We start from the raw sequence: 12,402 nt of genomic DNA, 5'->3' as shown, positions 1-12,402 counted from the left end.
TCTGAGTTCTGGTCTTCAGAACCCACATAAAAATACCAGGCATAGTAACATGAACTTATAATCCCAACACTGGGGAGGCAAAGGCAGGAGGGTCCTTGGGGACCAGGATCCTGCCAGTCTAGCCTATTTGGTAAGCTCCAGGCCAATGAAAAACTCTGTCTCAAAAAAAAAAAAAAGAAAGAAAGAAAAGAAAAAGAAATAAAAACCAAAAACATTTTAGACAGCATTCCTAAGGAGTGACCCTTGAGGTTGTCTTTAGGCCTCCACGTGCACCTGAAGACACATTCACATGCTTGCAAATTTCTGATAATCACCACAAACTTCCAGGGACAAGCGACCTTTCTCACTCACTAGGTGGGCTACATCTACTGTTAGGGAGCAGGAGAAGTTAGCCAAAAGCTGCTTAGGGATCACAGGAATGTTCCAAGCCAGTCTAGTTTTCTGAGACAGGATCCCTGAGTCCAGGCTGGCCTCAAGCTTACGAGCCTCCTGACTCTGCCTCCCAAGTGCAAGGATTCCAGGTTTGTGCCATGATGCCCAGCTAATCATTCATTTACAAAACTACTGTCTCTTTCTAGCTGCCCCTGCAGCAGCCTGCACATTCTGAACTTGGCTTTCCACATATTGATCACCAAGTGTCTAGGGGGCTTCCAATGTCAGACATTCCTGAACTTCCCACCTCTGCCTTCATACTTTCCCCTCTGCCCTAAATGTCACTGCCCGAGTCACCTTCATCCTGGAGGATCTAGAGTCTTTCTGAAGCTGAGCCTGACTTCAACACCAGTGCAGGGTACCCACAGCTCAGCTGTCTGTGCTCATTAAACCTACTGTAGGGCTGGAGAGATTGCTTAGTGGTTAATGCACTTGCCTATGAAGCCTGAGGACCCAGATTCAATTCCCCAGTACCCACGTGTGCCAGATGTGTCTGAAGTTCGTTTGCAGTGACTAGAGGCCCTGGTGCACCCATTCTCTATTTGCCCCCCCCCAAATAAAGAAATAGGGCTGGAGAGATGGCTTAGAGGCTAAGTGCTTGCCTGTGAAGCCTAAGGACCCTGGTTTGAGGCTCGATTCCCCAGGACCCACGTAAGCCAGATGCACAAGGGAGCGCATGTGTCTGAAGTTCGTTTGCAGTGACTGGAAGCCCTGGTGCACCCATTCTCTCTCTCTCTCTCTCTCTCTCTGCCTGTTGCTCTTTCTTTGTCTGTTGCTCTTAAATGAATAAATAAAAATAAACAAAAAAAATAAAGAAATACATAAAAATAAAAAACTTTGCTGTAGGCCCTGGATACAGCATGGGGCCTCCTGCTCATGGGGCCAGGTAAACCAGCAGCTCAGGCCTGGCCCCACCCCTCCAAGCTGCCCATCCAACTTAGCACCCCAAGTGTGGGTCTCATCCATTCCTGAGCCATCAGCACCTATAGGTGTTGGCACTCACCTCTGTGCTCCCAGGTGATTCGAGGTATGGGTGCAAAAGCAACTGCTGTCCCCAACACCACAGCCAGGGCTGCAAGCAGCCCCCTGACGGGGCTGTGCATCCTAATGGGCGGGGGCCGCGGAGGGCCTTCAGCAGCCTTCACGCATGGGCGACAGCAGGCTGCGGTGGATGCGTCACAGGGGCCTTGCTCAGAGTCCCAGAGCCAGGGCCAGCGGCACAGCCCGGAACCTGTGAGTGCTGGGGTCCCCGAGTCCCTGCATATCCCGGCTGGCCGGGTAAGCAGCAGCTGTTCTTACTTCCTTGCACCAAAGGCCATGGAGGCTTCCTCCCAGTCTGCAGAAGAAACCCTGCACGAGAGAAGAGGAAGGGTCACGGGTCAGAAGGCTGCTCCGGGCTCTGTGTCCCCTCAGTTCCCTGTCTGCCACCTCCCTTGCCTGAATCCACCTGCTGAGGAACAGCCAGGAAGTGTGGAGCTCTTGGGGGAGGGGAGGGTGGACCCTGCAGAGGCAGAAGGCAAAGTCACAGACAAGTGGGCGGATCTAAAATGGGCTGTGGGGACACCTGTCAGGCAGGAACCAGCCCTCCAAGACTCACTTCCAACTCCTAAGATGTTTGCTGGAGAAATAGCTAAAGAAGAGGGCCACACAACTGATGTGCATACGTGAGACTGTACACACCCTTGCACACAGATAAGTGCAGTGCATGTGCACACATACCCACGTGAACACGTACATGCATGTGCAGGAGCAATGCTTCACAGAGGACCACCACCCCTGCCCCCTTCCAGTCTCATGGGAAGAAGCTAGTTACCATGGAAACAGTAGAAATTAACTCTGATTTGACCAACAAGAAATAAGCCCAGGCTTCTGGGCGGTGGAATCATGGCCATCAATCTCTTGGCCTCACTGCTCACATCCCCAGCGTCCTGACACGGTAACTGTCCTTCCCTGTTTCAGCTGGCGCAGGCCAGCACACAGCAGGACTCACCGTCACCGAGCCTTCCTGACCCCAGCTCCGACCCTGGCAGGCAGCCGCAGCTGCAGGGAGGGCCTTGCCACACAAGTGCAGCGGCCACAGGATTGGCCCACTTGCTCAGGCCTCCTCTGGCTCTCTCTTTCCTTTGGACCAGGGCAAGGCCAGCTAATAGCGTTGTCACCCCGTCCACAAGCAGCCCCAACAGATGGACTGTCCATCTCCATTCCAGAAGGTCTATAACCTTCCTGAAATCAGAATGCCCAAACCCCTCTTTCTTTGAAGGAGTAGAATATTCTAGGCTAGGGATTTCTGACTTTCCCCACAAGGCCTAAACAGACATTATTTTCATTTTTAAATTTTTTTATTTCATTTTATTTTTGTTTTTTTTTTCAACGTAGGATCTTGCTGTAGCCCAGGCTGACCTGAAATTCACTATGTAGTCTCAGGGTGGCCTTGAACTCACAGTGATTCTCCTACCTCTGCCTCCCAAATGCTATGATTAAAGGTGTGCACCACCATGCCCATCACTAATTTTATTTAATCTTTTATTTCTTTTACTTTTGAGAGTGAAATAATGGTATACCAGGGCCTCTTTTCCACTGCAAATGAACTCCAAGCATTATGCATCACTCTGTGTTGGGTACTGGGGAATTGAATCTGGGCTGGCAGGCTTTGCAGGCAAGCACTTTTAACTGCTGAGCAATCTCCCTAGCCCTCTTTTCAGCTTTGTAGCTCAGTCCTAATTTCCCTACTACTGTAGCTCAAAAGCTATTGACAAAGTGGCTGTGGGTAACGTGACTTTGCAGAAACGGGGGGGGGGGCGCCCTGGTCCAATCTGTCCCACTGAGATTTGCAATAACATGGGCAGAATGCCAGCCCCAAGGTGCGACCCCCAACCTTTGCCCACACCAAATTAGGAAAAACTGAGGCAGCAGGAGGAGGGGACAGCAGCATCCCTAAGCAGTGATGGGTTCTGGGAAATTCTGGGTGCATCTGTAGGAATGCCCATCCTGCGGGAATTTGCTCTGGCAGCCAGGAGTGAGGTCCCAGGGCCCCTGAGGTACAAGCCACAGGACTTTTCCTAAACCAGCCTCTCCCCCACACCATTCAACATCTACTGATCGAAGTGCCAATGGCCAGGGCCAATGGTCTTGGGCACGCAATGTCCACAGCCTCTGCTCCATGCCCAGGGCACACCACGATGGGGCTCAGCCCAGGACACAGGCCCAGCACCTGCAAGAGTAGGCGATATCCAGGAGTGAACTGCGGCACGTTCCAGCAGCAAGGGTCAGTATAGTCAAGGCCTCAGTGCATGCTCTTCTCCCTCCCCCCTCTCTCTTTTAAAATATTTTGTTTATTTATTTATGAGAGAGAAAGAGACAGATAGAGAATGGGTATGCCAGGGCCTCTAGCCACTGCATACAAACTCCAGACACTTGTGCAACTGGCTTATGTGGGTCCTGGGAATCAAACCCAGGTCCTTAGGCTTCACAGGCAAACGCCTTAACCGCTAAGCCATTCCCCCAGCCCCCACGTGCTCTTCTCTTCTGAGAATCTCACAGGGGGAGTAGAAGATAAATAAGACAAGCAATGTCTTTGAATCCCAGGGACGATGCCTTCTCATCTAGGATTCTTTTTTTTTAAATATTTTTGTTTACTTTTATTTATTTGAGAGCAACAGACAGAGAGAGAAAAAGGCAGATAGAGAGAGAGAGAGAGAGAGAGAGAGAGAGAGAGAGACAGAGAATGGGCGCACCAGGGACTCCAGCCACTGCAAATGAACTCCACACGTGGGTGCCCCCTTGTGCATCTGGCTAATGTGGGTCCTGGGGAATCGAGCCTCGAACCGGGATCTTTTGGCTTCACAGGCAAGCGCTTAACCACTAAGCCATCTCTCCAGCCCTCATCTAGGATTCTTGATCTCGCTAAGTTGCCATCCTTTTGAGAACTTGGAGCATGAATATAATGCTTCATGCTCCAAGTTTTCAAAATTCTTACCTCCCTTCCATCCTTTCTTAGAATGTCCCCTAAGAATCCGCCCCAATAACCAAGGAGATGGGCCCCAGTTCTCCCAGAGTCTAAGGATAAATTAGTGCCATACACACTCAAGCAAGCGCCTTTAACCATTGAGCCATCTCCCCAACCCTCAATGAGCAGTCAGTGGTCCCAGGAAGAAAGAGTGCCACGAATGGAAATGTAAGCAGAATGTATTATCAGGGTTGGGTGTAGAGCCCCAATAGTGAACCGGAAAAATGCCTTTTAGAGGCGGGGAGAGGGGAGGGGTAAAGGACATGACCCTCAGCATCCAATCCCAACACAGTATCTGACATGGACATTAGGACATATAGGCAAAACAAATCTTAAAGAAAATACCAAACTTGGCTAAAATAGTTGAAAGTCACTGCCACAGGGCAGCAGGAATGGGGACAGAGAGACCCACCCAGCAAAGAACTGCTAACCCCACAGGGTGTATAAAGTGCATTCATTACTTTGATAAAATGAACTTTAAAGAAATGGGTGCTGCATGCGTCTGGAGTTCACTTGCAATGGTTGGAGGCCCTGGCACGTCCATTCTCACTGTCTCTCTCTCTTTCTCTCAAATTAAAAAAACGTAGAGTACAACTTCAGTTTTGTAAAATGTATATTATGCAAAATGTATTTGATGCAGTAATAATGATTACTTAAGATCATGAAATTCAATTATTTTATTAGGCAAAATATCTTGGGTATCTTGGGTATGGTGGCACATGGGAGGCAGAAACAGGAGAACAGCTGCAAGTTTGAGGCCAACGTGGCCTCGACAGGGAGTTTCAGGCAAGTCAGGGTTGTAGGATGAGACACTGCCTCAAGACCCCTCCCCAAAAATTTGCTTCTGAATTGATTTTCACAAGCTTGATGGATTTAAATAAAAATATGTCCACTGCAAATGAACTCCAGATGTATGCGCCACCTTGCACATCTGGCTAGAGGCCCTGGCACACCCATTCTCTCTTTATCTGTCTCTCTCTCTCTCTCTTCCTCTGTCTCAAATAAATAAATAAATAATAAATAAAATATTTAAAAAAAAGAAATGGGTGCTGGTTCGTGGCAGCCTGAACAGAGCAGCAGCTTAGCAGAACTCAGCCTCCCAGGATGGAAGAGAGAGAGGTCTTGTGTGGGTCTGTGCTGAGCCTAGTCCCCAAGAGCAGCAAGAGCAGGTGGCGGGTCTTGATGGGACCAGCAATGTGGCCTTGCTACCTGTCACTCCGCTCCCAGCCCTTGTGCACCCCTGTCCTTCCTCAGGCTGCCAGAACCTTTGCACAAGCTGTTCCCCTCCTGGAACACTTCCCCCAGGAGCTCTGCAGCTGGCTCCTGCCAGGAGACCTTTAGCTCCAAAGCTACCTCCTCAGCATCTCTGACTTCTGCAACCCATCCCTCTTCCTCCTAGGTTCTCACGGTGTGAAGCAGTAATTGAAAACGCCTCCACCACTGCTGAGGAAATGGGAGCCAGGAAGTTCCCAGCACTTAGTTACAGCACGAAGGCAGGGGCGAGAGGATGAGGGCCCAGTGGAGGAAGTGTCACAAGTAAGTCCCAATGAACACACTCAAAAAGAACACTCCCTCATTCATGACCCATTTAAGGGAACGGAGGTACTGTCCCCACTGTAAGCCCCCCAGAGAGCATACTGACCAGTCCCCACTGTAAACCCCACAGATAGTACCCTGGCCAGTTTTTAACTAATTAGATTCTGCCTCAGTGGCACCTATCAGTTCTGGGGGTCTTGGGAGACTGGTAAAGATGGTCAGGAACTGTGGGGTTTGTTGGGGCTACCCACATGATGACAGTAGAAAGGAAAACCCATTTTATGCCACCCCTACCCTGGTCCAACTCCAACACCCTTTAGGAATACAGGTGCACTGAACCTTCAGCTGCCTGCAGACCCTCTGCCTGGCACTGTGGGGCAGCAGGGAGAGTCTGCCTGCCCTCCTGGAAGAGCCAGAGGCCTGGAGAGGGAAGGTGGGGAGGAAGGGGTAGGCTGTGTGATGCTGGGCTGTTTTTTTCCCCCCCTTTTCCGAGCACACATTGTTAATGTAACTTTACAATTGCTTTTGCTTTAAGGAAAGTGCCTACCACACCCACACCAACAGGCTTGCCACTTCACTTTCTAGGAACAGCTAGTCACAGTCAAGTGAGAGGTGAAGGTCTCTTACTGGGCACCCAGGCTTATGACAACCTCTGTGTGAAGCTGTCACCCTCTGTGCTCAGAACAAAGGACCTGGCAGAGGAGACCATTAGAGAGCCAGGGTCATGAATGTCAGAGCCATTATGCACACGGAGCTGTGCTGCTCCGGAGGAGTGACTCACCCACTTTAAATGCCCGGACAATGAGCTGTGCGGGGCTCCGGTGGCTCCCCTCTCGCCAGCCACAGCCTTCAGCTGGCGGCTCTCCCCTCCACCACAGCAAGGGCCATAGGAGAGCACGGAGCCCCACAAGCAAGGCCAAGGACTAGGACACAAAGCTGTGACTGCATGAGCCTAGGCCAGTGTGCACATGAGCACAGGGTGTGCATGCACTCTATGTGTACCTGCATAAGCACGTGTGTACTCGCATGCACGTGTGCAAGCGCGCACACACATGTATGGACCTGCAAACACTTTGTACAAGAAGTGTCCATAAATCTATGCAAGTGTGTGCAAATATGCACATCTACACATCTATATGTGTGTGTGCACGCACCTGCAGGTGTGCCGCTAGGTGTGCGTCTTGAGTGCACACATGAAGAGAGCTCATGGGTCACGCTACTGCAGGACAGAGACTGACCAGCTCCTCGGCCACCTCGGATGGTGCTCCTGCGGGCACCAGACACTGCGCAGCCCTTAAAGTGCCCTCACAGCATGAGGAAAATGGTGACAGGGCATCTCGGTATGGGCAGACAGACTAAGGAAGGCAATGCAGGACAGTGGGAAGAACAGCGTGCCATCCCTGCCATCCCGGCCAGGCACTGCCGACCTCCCACATTCCGTAGGCCGCAAGCCTTGAGCCGCTGTCCCCCGACGCCTGCACCCCAGGTGACAGCACTGATGTCACTGCCCTGCACACTGAGTCACAAGGGGGCCCGTCCGTCCCTCTACGGCCCCACAAATGGTTCAGGCAAGCTGCGCACGTGGCGTGTCCCAGCTTTGGCTCTCTGCAGCTGCACAGCCGATCTGGGTCACAAGGACACTCTACCACGCAGCTGCACTAGCTGGGCATACCCTAGAGTGGCCAACAGCATCCCAGGGGTGTCAAGCCACCTTCACAGGAGCCCCAACAGGATGCCTCAGAGGGACTGTCACCCTTGCCCATGCCTCGAACCCTGACACTGGCTAGGTGCTGTGCTGAGTGGGAGACAGCCCATGGCAGGAGTGGCAGGCACAGTTGCCTCCTGGTAGTTGTGGTTACAGGATCTGAGTCAGGAGGAAGCAAGTAGAGCGCAACTCCATGGGGAACACAGGACATTTAGCAGATGCAGCCAGAGGCACACCATTGGCATGGCGTAGCTTGGCACTCAGGTTGGATTCCGATGGTACTATCCCTTTCTACGCATCATGTAGCACACGGGTATGGTGTGCAGTCACCTCTTTAGGCCCACAGGCTTGCAGTGGGAGTCCTACCGGCCTCATGACCAACCCAATGCTAACCCCCAGGTGTCACCTGGGACTCTAGGCATGGTGCTAACCCAGGAGCAGCGTGGGTCTACACTGGGAGGTGGCTGGCCAGCCCCATGGAGGATGTTAGCTCCCTGGTCCCGGGCTATCTTCAGCAGCAGCAGCCATGAATGTTTCTATCACCTAAGTTCCTAAGTGAAGTCCTTACCCCCAGCGTGACAGTAGTAGGAGGTTGGGTCTTCGGGAGGTGACTGGGTCATGAACGGGGTTAGTGACATTTTAAAGAGGCTCCACAGAGCTGCTTTTCTTATCCCTTCCATGCGGTAAGGACGCAGGGAGAAAGGGCCAGCGATGCCCCGAAGTGGGTCCTTACCAGACACCAAATCTTCAGCGTATTGATCTTGGGCCCCAGCCTGGAGAACCAAGGTCACCGTGCTGTTTATAAGCTGCCTGACGATCATACTTTGTGACAGCAGCCTGAGCAATTAAGATGTAACTCAAACCAGGGGCTGCTGGCCCCAGGGGAGCCCAGCACCAGATACAATAGAGATATTCTGGAGTGCCACACATAGTGGTTACCCAGGAGACCATCTGAAATGTCACTGGCATGGGCACTTTAATCCCCTGGACAGGGCACTGAATGTTTAATTGAAGTTTATTTCCATTACTGTTATTGGTTGTTGTTGTTTTTTCTCTCAAGGTAGGGTCTCACTCTAGCCCAGGATGACCTGGAATTCATTCTGTACTTCCAGGCTGGCCTCAGACTCACATCAATCCTCCTACCTCTGCCTCCCTAGTGCTGGCATTAAAGGTGTGCACCACCATGATTGGCGTATTTCCACTATTAATGTTCTTATCTTATAAAACTTTTCTTTTTGTTTCCACCCTTCCTTCCTTTTCTCTCTCTTTTTATTTATTTATTTATTTATTTTTCAGGTTTTTTTGAGGTAGGGCCTTGCTGTAGTCCAGGCTGACCTGGAACTCACTATGTAGTCAGGGTGGACTTGAACTCATGATGATCCATCTACCTCTGCCTCCTAAATGCTGGGATTAAAGGCATGTGCCACCATGTCTGCCCTCTTGTTTGTATTTTAACAACAAATTACATGTCTGTATTACTCTGTAAAGTTAAAAATTAATTGTCCAGAAGAGCTGCTGTCTCAGGTATGCTATACTCCAGTCAACACAACCCAACATAAATTCAAAGTTGACACATTTGCATGAGTTCCAGGTCAGCCTGGGCTAGGGCGAGACACTACCTGGGGGCGGGGGAAGGTGGACACATAATGTGTGGAGGGGCATGCAGTGTGACGGCCATGTGCTAAAGCAGGCCTTCGTTTAAGTGACTGTCTCCTGCCATCTTTTTTTTTTTATTTTTATTTTTTAAATTTATTTATTTGAGAGCGACAGACACAGAGAGAAAGACAGATAGAGGGAGAGAGAGAGAATGGGTGCGCCAGGGCTTCCAGCCTCTGCAAACGAACTCCAGATGCGTGCGCCCCCTTGTGCATCTGGCTAACGTGGGACCTGGGGAACCGAGCCTCGAACCGGGGTCCTTAGGCTTCACAGGCAAGCGCTTAACCGCTAAGCCATCTCTCCAGTCCTCCTGCCATCTTTTTGACCCTCTACATGTGCATAAAAAGGGGAAGGGCTTCCTTTCCCTGAACTCCCTGAACGGGCTTCAGGCTTTTCAAGATAGCAGAGCACGCCTTTAATCCCAGCACTTGGGAGGCAGAGGTAGGAGGAGCACTGTGAATTCAAGGCCACACTGAGACTACATAGTGAATTCCAGGTCGGCCTGAGCTAGAGCGAGACCCTACTTAAATAAAAAAAAGAGAAAGAAAAGATTAAGAAAAAAGACAGCGGAGCAGAAGGCAATGGTAAGCACCACTCTTCTGGGGCACACTCTCTCCTAAACCTGATGGGAGCGCATGAAAGTATCCCTGCTGTCAATTTTTTTATATCTAAAGATCCCCCAAAATTTAAAAGACCCACACAATTCTAAGACAAATGACCTAAGGAGGTGCCATCACCACCACCTAGGAGGGAGGGAGTTGAAGGAGCACGGAGTGGGGGAGAAACAGAAGGCAAAGCCATCCAAGAGGCCCTGTGACTGGCCCCATGGACTCATGATGACCCTGAGGGACCATAACAATGGCTAAACCTTGGCCCAAAGGAATGTGCAGGGACCAGGTACCCAACCTCCCACCAGATCCAACAGAGGCTTCCAGAAGGTGTCAGAGACACTAACTGGGCGTACAAATCACACACAAACATATACAGTGATTTACCTGTATGGTAGGCCTCTGGGACAGTCCAGATACTTCTAGAAAGGAATCCTCAGGAATCTTCACTCTGGAAGAGGGAAACCAGGAGAGATGGGCTTCAGCACTCCATCCTCATACCCAGGGTCACTTCTGGACACGGACACCGATTCCTGCCACTCTTAGACATGTGGCGCCAGGCAGATGACCTTCCTCCACAGGTCCAATGAGGCTTTTACAGGCCAGTGCAAAAGGAAGTAGGCTGCTGGGCAGCACCCGGCACTGGCAAAGGGGAAGTGTGCTCCCAGGTCACCTGGTGTGGGTCCTGCCACAAAGCAGCCACTTCCTTTTCTTTTTTTTCTTTCTTTTTAAAGAAAGGGTGTCAGTATATAGCCCAGACTGGCCCATACTGGCAATCTTCCTGGGGCTGGGATCCTAAGTGTGCATGAGCACACCCAGCCCCCATGGTCACTTTCCTATAACTTAAGCCATGTGAAAACTACCCACGGTCACAGAGCACAAGGTTCGCCCATCAGAAAGAGAACTGCCTAAGGCGGGAGTACTGACCTCTACCTTTAGTCCCAGAACTCCACTCAAGAGGCTGAGGTAGGCAGACTGCTGTGAGCTCAAGGCTGGCCAGGGGCCACAGAGCGAGTTCCACATCAGCGTGGCCTAGAGTGGGACCCTGCCTCAAAACAACAACAAAACAAAAAAGGATCATCTCCTTGCCTGTGATTTCAGGTACATATGCTTTTCTATTCTTGAGGAGACCAAGGGCAAAACAGAGACAACAGACTGAGCTGGTCACTGGTTAAAGCTGCTTGCTGATAAGCCCAGTGACCAGCGTTTGGGTCCCCAGGAAAGAAGTAAATTGGAAAGTGGTGGCATGTGTAAGTAGTCCCAGTGCACTCACGGCAAGGAATCACAAGGATCCTGACGGCCTGGGGTAGCAAGTCTGGCATTTGGAGTGAGAAGCTTTAAGACAGACCCTGTCTCAAACAAGACAGAAGTGAGGGCTAACCAGGAGAGATCACCCCGGGCCAGCACAGCAGCTCCCCGCACACTGGCCTCCCGCCAGGCAGCAGTGCGGCAGGCCCAAAGCCACTCGTGGTGGGACTTGCTTGGTGACCCACTCACATGGCTTCCTTGTCACACAGGTAGGGAGGGGGTGCAGCAGCCTCCCTTGGTCAGGGCCCCAAACACGTTAGGGGGAAAAGGGAAGGATTTATGCATAAGCCAGAGGTTCGGATAAGCAATGTGAATGACAAGAATTCTGAAAGTGAAAGATTTTCTGAGAAATTCTATGCCTCTGTCACATTCATAAAGAGGGCCCAGCACTGCTCAGTCTGTGTCTGGACCAGATGTGGGGGGCGATCACCCTTTACCCCAGAACCAGAACCATGGTGTGGCCCGATTACCAGCACTGCTCAATCTGTGGCTGGAGCAGGTGTGAGGGGCAATCACCCTGTACCCCAGCACCAGAACCATGGTGTGGCCAGATGACAATGTGTCTAATCCTCAATGGCCCACAACAGCCCATTTGCTGTCTGAGTCCCCACTTTCTGCTTTCCAGGGCCCAGTGTCCCTGTCAGCCTTCAACCCCAACCAGCCCTGAGTTTCTGAGTCAAAACACTCTTCCAGTCCCAGGGGGCGGGCTGCCCGATCCCCAGGCAGTGGGCTTGTCTTCACCCTTCCCTCCCTCCCAGACCATTTTGTTTTACTTCTATAGTACAAAGCCACCCATTATAATTAGTTCCTCCCCTATTGAAGAATGCAGACCAGAACCCCCCCCCCCACACACACACACACCTTCTCAGTGCAAAGTGCTCTCTGGCTGCTGCAGAATGAAGGAAGCTTTCCACCCTCAGAAACCAGAAGCCTGGCTGACTCTCATCTCTATGCCCTCAAAGAGTAGCTGTGGATGACAGTGGGTGCCCCTCCATTCCCAGAAGAAGAGAACAAAGGTGGGAAGGCAAGGCAAGGGCTCTGTGAAATCACCCTGGCACATCAAGCTAGGTGTTCTTGAGGAAGTTTCTGGGCCTCTCTGAACCTCTGTCTTCATTCAGAAATCCTCAGGTAGCCACTGCCCAGGACCTCTG

The 12,402-nt window shown here is 51.3% G+C and overlaps 1 protein-coding gene across 11 annotated transcripts in view; it reads right to left on the bottom strand.

Annotated features, from left to right (window-relative positions):
- Sema4d (semaphorin 4D) overlaps positions 1–12,402 on the bottom strand; it is a 118,674-nt gene that overhangs the window by 37,783 nt on the left and 68,489 nt on the right. For 8 of the 11 annotated variants that reach the window (XM_045131745.1, XM_045131746.1, XM_045131739.1 and 5 more), the window contains 2 exons: positions 10,331–10,394; positions 1,436–1,782 (listed from right to left, as the gene is read on the bottom strand). In XM_045131745.1, the coding sequence (XP_044987680.1) occupies positions 1,436–1,535 (100 nt within the window). In that variant the 5' untranslated portion in view covers positions 1,536–1,782; positions 10,331–10,394. The remainder of the gene's footprint in view (positions 1–1,435; positions 1,783–10,330; positions 10,395–12,402) is intronic. The other 3 variants (XM_012951130.2, XM_045131743.1, XM_045131744.1) reach the window with 1 other exon arrangement.

The sequence above is a fragment of the Jaculus jaculus genome, chromosome 12 (genome assembly GCF_020740685.1).
Source record: "Jaculus jaculus isolate mJacJac1 chromosome 12, mJacJac1.mat.Y.cur, whole genome shotgun sequence".
In the NCBI taxonomy this organism is placed as follows: domain Eukaryota; kingdom Metazoa; phylum Chordata; class Mammalia; order Rodentia; family Dipodidae; genus Jaculus; species Jaculus jaculus.
This window is presented reverse-complemented; position numbering and strand designations above follow the sequence as displayed.